The sequence below is a fragment of the Dendroctonus ponderosae genome, unplaced genomic scaffold (genome assembly GCF_020466585.1).
Source record: "Dendroctonus ponderosae isolate FM_Combo_2020 unplaced genomic scaffold, Dpon_F_20191213v2 Dpon_F_20191213_2, whole genome shotgun sequence".
NCBI lineage: Eukaryota > Metazoa > Arthropoda > Insecta > Coleoptera > Curculionidae > Dendroctonus > Dendroctonus ponderosae.
In genome coordinates, this window is record NW_026018165.1 from 4,150,723 (window position 1) to 4,157,596 (window position 6,874).

General features: G+C 35.1%; 1 protein-coding gene across 1 annotated transcript in view; it reads left to right on the plus strand.

The window, feature by feature from the left end:
• LOC109538243 overlaps positions 1–6,569 on the plus strand; it is a 98,508-nt gene extending 91,939 nt beyond the window's left edge. The window contains exon 5 of the mRNA XM_019905383.2: positions 5,911–6,569. Within this exon, the coding sequence (XP_019760942.2) occupies positions 5,911–5,984 (74 nt within the window). The 3' untranslated portion in view covers positions 5,985–6,569. The remainder of the gene's footprint in view (positions 1–5,910) is intronic.
• The last annotated feature ends 305 nt before the right edge of the window (positions 6,570–6,874 follow it).

The window sequence follows — 6,874 nt, forward strand, 5'->3', positions numbered from 1 at the left end:
ATTTAGAAAAACACAACTTTGATACTTTTAGGGCTTTTGGGACACTCTGTACATTACAAAAATATTTTTAAAATGTGCACCCGATAGGCGTCTGTGGATTATCAAATAATACTTTCCAAAAAACAAACGGGCTACCCGCAAACATCCGTGCCGTATAGCGTGGATAACCCTGTATAATTTCGTATATACAGGGTCGGAGTTTAGGTAACACATTTTCAGGAATTGTTTCATCGACCTGTGGAGTGAACAAGCGACATTTTATGATACGATACGGGGGTTTAATTATAAAAAAATTTTGCTCCTTCGGATATCTTATGGAAGAAAGGCTTTTAAAAAACTTTTGATCAAATCCATTTTTTCAATAAATTTCGTTTAGTTGCAATATAAAATATGCAATTTTTCTCAGTCTCAATAAATTTTTCATCATAGTCGACGACCCAACATATCCCATACATGGTCGATTGGATAAAGGTCTGGGAACCCTGCAGGTCAATCCTGGCCAGTCCGTAGAAGTAAAATTAAATTGTTCACGTTGTTCTCCTCCGCGGTGAAATAATATTTCTCTTATGTATCCAATTTACATATAAGCGGCTTTTATCTATGAAAAGCAACTTGGTTCATATGCTCAATATCCCAATGCTGCCGAGCTGCCCGATGTTGTATTGCAACATAATGAAATATTCGAAACTTTGGTGTTTTTTCATCTATGGGCTTTTAATCCAGCTGTTTGAGCCTTCTTCTAATTGTGCGGCAACTTATTCGGGTCTGTCACTTTCTAATTGGGAATTTCATCTCTAGCTGTATTTACGCGCTGTGGTCTTTGACCTCCTCTCCGCACAAATTTTATTTGCCTCTCCAACCTCTTTCGCTTCGATAAATTACAGATTTGGTCTTTTTTCAAATACAAGCATGTTCACTGTAAAAACTTCCATTCTCTATCAACGCTGTAGCTTTTACAACATGAGTATGAGTCCTCAAGTCCTTCTTTCTTCGCCTTTTTTACTGTACAAATGAGATTATGCATGTTGATTTAGAGTTGATATATAAATAATATATGAGTTGGCAATAAATAAGCAAAGATCTATGAGACCAACGCTAGAGATGACTGGGAAATAATTTCCGAAATGCACAAAAACCGCTTTTCTGAGAAAATTCGAGACATTCGAAAAATGTTGAAACAGAAAGTCATATCATAAAATGTTGTAAAAGGTCACTCGCAAATTTCTGAAAAATCGTGTTTTTATTTCCGACCTTGTATGGATATACATATTAATTTATCGAGAACAGCAATAATTCTGACCATTCGTCAGGAACTAAGCTAGAGTTGGGCAAAAAGAAGATGCAAATCAGATATGGAGCGTACGAGAAATGTGACTTCCAACTTTTGTTGAATTATGCCTATTCGTCTATGTTTGCCGGTGTGTGTATGTTTAAATTTGCTATTTTATCAATCAAGTTGGAGATATTCGGAACTTTTTTCGACAATATTTACTTATTTTATCGTTATATGCTATAGTTTATTTCTAAATGTCTAAATATTCATTGAAAATTGACGTTGTTCTTTTGAGTCTGAAATAGGCAATGTTCAATAGATAAGCTTTTCATTGTTCAATAGATAATCTACTTTACACGTTCAAACTAGAAAAATTAATAGTTTTCTTTTTAGTAAAAATTCCTCATTAGTGGAAAATTGCACTGAAAAACTGACTAAATACGTAGGCTTTCGTCAAAAAATCGTCAAACTATGTTTGCAAAACCACAGTTAACTTCAATTATTCTGCAAGAAAGTTTCGCTTAGTACAACCGTACTGCTTTTCTGAAAATTGAGAAACCGCTTGAGATCTTATGTAAAACTAAATGCATGTCTATTAGCTAATTGAAATAGTTGTCGAGAAAAACCATTTTTAAGTATTTATACATGAATGTAAATACACGACTGGATCAGTTTCCAAAGCGAAAATTTCAGGGAACGATAGAAAATAGAAAATAATAGAAAGAAAAAAAAACAATTGTAATATACACAAAGTTTTCATTTTACACTATGATCGAAAAATGCTTCATTAAGGAAATATCGAGTTTTGCTAAATTGCTTTTAAAACACTAATACTATCATAGATGATTTTAAAGAAACAAATTATACGCGTCTGCTTTTTCATAGAATAAAAATTAGTTTGGGATTATCCGCTCAGTTTGAAAAAAAAATTCTATCAATTTCTCTGTACAACTCAGCGTTTTCTGGGGTTGTAGGATCGTCTGCCTGTCCAGCTTTTATGTGGGTTGGTTTTAGTAGTTCATTAACCTTCTTTCTCTGCGATCTTTTCTAGGCGTTTGGAGAACATTTTCCAGTGATCGTTTTTTATTTTTCTCATTAATTTTTTAGTTTTGTTCCTAACTTGCTTAAATTCATTATGTGATTCTGGCGTTCGCATAGTACAATATATTAGCTAGGCTTTTCTTTTTTCGTTGCACTTCTGGGCGGAACCATGGTGTCTTGTGGTTGATTGTTTGGTTGATTTTGATGGTTTGTTCTCCAAGTGCCTCCGTTGCTGACATCAGAAATAACTATTAACGAAGATGCCACGATCAATACATCCGACGTAGAAAACGCACTACACAAGCTAAGAAATAGAAAAAGCGCCGGGCAAGACACGGTATACACAATGAATTGCTCAAATACGGTGGACAAAGACTAGCAGAATTAACAACTTTCATACAGAAAATTGTATATCAACACAAAATCCCAGATGAATGGCGAACCAGCACTACTGTGCTAATTTTCAAAAAAGAGGACAAGAGAATACCATCAAATTATAGAGGAATAAACCTTTTAAGCACTGCTCTAAAACTAACAACTAAAGTAATTACGAACAAAATCAACAATCTTACATCGTTGGCGGAAGAACAGAAAGGATTCAGATCGGGAAGATCTTACACAGACGCTGTGTTCGTATTAAGACAAATAGTCGATAAATAGATTGAATACAACAAGCCAGCGTTTATGTTTATATTTTGTTGATCTAACTAGAGCATTTGACCGTGTCCAGCTGAAAGATGTTCTGCATCTCCTTTACAACAGGCAAATCCCATACAATCTCATTAAAACCATAGAGAACATACAAACAATAAAATACGAGCGCAAATAGAAGGAGACCTCACAGAACCAACACCAGCGGGAAGCGGCATTCGTCAGGGAGACTCCCTTAGTCCTACCCTGTTCAATTTAATAATGGAAGAAATTGTTCGAAGTGTTCGAGGGCTAAAGGGATACAAAATGGGGGATGCAGAAATCCAAATAATGTGTTATGCTGACCATGCCGCTCTCATTGCAGAAGGTGAAGATGACTTACAAAGGTTATTACACTTATTCAACCTGAAAGCCAAGTCTCTAAACATGGAAATATCACCGACCAAAACAAAGTGCTTAAAAACATCAAAAACCCCTCTAAGAAGCCAACTGGAACTTGACGGTAGAGTAATCGAGCAGAAAATAAAATTTAACTACCTTCGCGTGGAACTTTCCGGGTTTGGGGATACTGAGGCAGAGGTGAGATATCAAGCAACAAAAGCAATTAGAATAGCTGGCTGTCTGAATGCCATATGGTGCAATAGAAGAATGGGAACGGACTCTAAATCGAGGATATACAAAATCGTCGTGAGGCCGATGATGACATATACCGCAGAAACCAGGCCAGAAACAATGAAAACCAAAAGACTCCTAGAGACAGCTGAGATGAAAATACTCCGTAGAATCACCGGAAAGACACTGCTGGATAGAGCGAGAAGCAAGGATATCAGAACAGCCTGTAATGTCAAGAACATCAATGAATGGGTAGCAAACAGGAAGAAGGAATGGAATGAGCACATAAGCAGGATGGACCACCACAGACTTGTGAGAATCGCTCGTGAAGTCCACATTGGGACGAAGAGGCGTTGCGCCCCAGGAAACGATGGAGCGACAGCCTCACGCAAGTAAACGCTAATTGAACAAGAGATTCGCCTAAAATCAAGAATGAAGGAGAAGAAGAACCCAGCGTTTTCAAGTAAAACATACCTAATACTCATTTAATAAAACATCAATCTGTGATATTCCTCATCAACGTAAAGTGTAGAAATTGCTCCAAATGTGATATACCATATTAGATATTTTTTGTACGTCAACCAATAATTGTTAAAAATTCGGAATGAAAAGGAAAAAACAGTTACAATCCGCCAAGGCAACTGAACTTGCTCAAATTTCATATCAGAAAAAAGTGCTCAGAAACACAATTGGAAAAGTACGTCGTGATGATAACAATTTATCTGTCAAATTAATTCATAAATGTGGTAGGTACATTTGATTAGCATTAATTGCTGTTGTTAGTGACATTATTACTTAAAATGCATTTGGATAAAGAGGAATATGCAAATATTCATTTTTGTTACAAATTTTGCAATCGAAATGTGGAAGCGGTTGTAGGTAAATATCAATGACTTTCACATACTCGTGTCTTCATTATAACACATCAACATGTTCGTCACATTGACTTGCGTGTTGAAATCGCTGTAAAAATATATTGAAGTGGGTGGACTACATTTTGAACAATTTCCATAATTTTCGTGGGTATGATACACCATCGATTAAATTCGCAAGTTTCGCAAATGCTAAGCAGTACAGCAAAATATCTTTATTATTATATTTTTATTTTTCAAACTCAATATAGAATGGAAAAGTTATTTTTATTTAATGAAAAAGTAGCGGCGTACCATTTTTTTCCTTAAAAACATATCTAATCGTGTTTATGGAAGTCGCTGACAAAACAAAAAATATAGTTTCTATTGCAAAATGGTGCTATTGCAATCTCTCGTTGGCAGTAATCACCTGAAAAAAATCGCTGAAATATCCACAGCCGCTTGGTAACAATTAATAAATTTGATTTTTTAAAGGCAACCTTAAACACCCTGTATTTCCTTAAAAACCCTGTACTCGGATAAAGTTCATAATGTTTTTCGAGTCTCTATCGGTCCCTGAAGTTTCGGGTCTGGAAGTTGGACCACCTTGTAAATTTAACTGCAACAGGCGATAATCAACACAAAAACATCCAATAATTCATCAAAGAAATTCGAATTTGCGCTTTGTCAACTAAGACAAAAACTGTGTTAAAGAAGAAAAAGGAGGAGTTTTAGTTTAGAGAATTCGAGAACTTAGAATTATAACTTTCTCTCAATAACTCGGGAGCGGTTGTTAAACCGAACGACAAAATATGGAGGCACAACTATCTTGAAAGTTAACGCGTATATTCAACACCCTGAAACGTTGGTATATACAGGGTTATTCAGATTATACGACACGGAAGATTGCGGGTAAACTATTACTAATTTTTAAAAAGTATTATTTTATGGATCAATGAGTTGGGGTACATTTTTAAATTATTTGCTAATGTACAGGGTCTCCCAATTACTAAATTCAACCCAAAGTTCCATTTTTTTAATGGAGTGCTCTTACATTATTATGTTATTAGTGTCTGTCGAAATAAATGTTTTATTTTATTAACTGAGTTTTATTAGGGTTTATCATACTTAAAGCTTGCGGATTCTGAGATATTTGGAATTTTGTGAACACCCATTTTGCATTTCGAAATCAAATTTTACCTTGCTGCTAGTATTAGATACTGGTTCATGTCAAATTAATAAAAATTCGACTACGTCGTACAAGATGTCCCAAAATTGTTTTGAAACAATTGCACGTTTTTAACGGTAAAAACTTGTTTAATTTAAATGGATCACTCTGTATTTTATGACAAGTATGTAGTGACTCCCTGTGAAAAAGTATTCGTGCAAAAGTAGAAAATTTAGAACTACTTATATCATAATAGGAATTTTATGTAAAAAATGGACTGAACCTTGATGTTATGAAGCGTTTTTTTTTTGTAGGTATCCGAAAGAGATGTCCTAAACCCCTGACATCACGTTCTGTGCGAAAAAAACGGAGGTGTGGTGATGGGTGACCCAGCAGAACTGGAGCCGACGTCCGAATGCGAGTTGCACAAGAAGCCAATTTTGGAAAATGGACACGTTTGCCAGATCGCAATGCCAGACGAGGATTGCGAGATCCACGACGTTGCGAACGGTGCAACGGTTGGTATCAATATGTGCGACGATGTAAACATGGAAAGCTGAGAGTTAGTGTTGGAAGATATCATCGCAATGAGTGATACAGAATAAAAATAATCCTAGAATTAATGCAGAACTAACTTTAGAAGGTAGTTTTCCATTGTGACTCAACAAGGACTTTTCTGCGCGGAACTGATCTAAAGCTCAATATTAGAGCTTTAAATCCTGCATTTGTAAGGGGATATTTATGTGTCGTATTGCCATGTGATATATTGGCTGTATTTTGAAATACTTTCAATCAATATGAATAGCTCATTAACATCATACATAACTTAACATCATTTTGCAGACCAAAAAACCAACTGACCGCTACTACACAATGGGCTCTTTACTGAACCAAGGCTGTTGTTGCTCATAGAAGCGCTTCTGTGTGTTAGTTTTTGCAAATTAGATTGAGCAAAAAACCAGGTATAAATTATGAGATGGTCGACAAATCTATTAATCATTTAAATTTATCATTTAGTATTAGCAACACAATTATTTTGATTTAGTAAAATTAGTGCGCTTTCTTTAATTTTACGTTTTTTTGTGGATTGTTCTTTTGTTAAAAATTTTCAACATTTTTACAAATTTCTTGTTGGGTATTTTGCCTCAAAAATTTTTGTCTTTAAAAAAGACAGAATTTCCTAACGTCTTCTATTACAGATTGATAAATAGTGCTCCTATTTCGCAATAAGAACGAATTATTTATCAAAAAGTAATCAAGAACTATCACCTAGAGGGT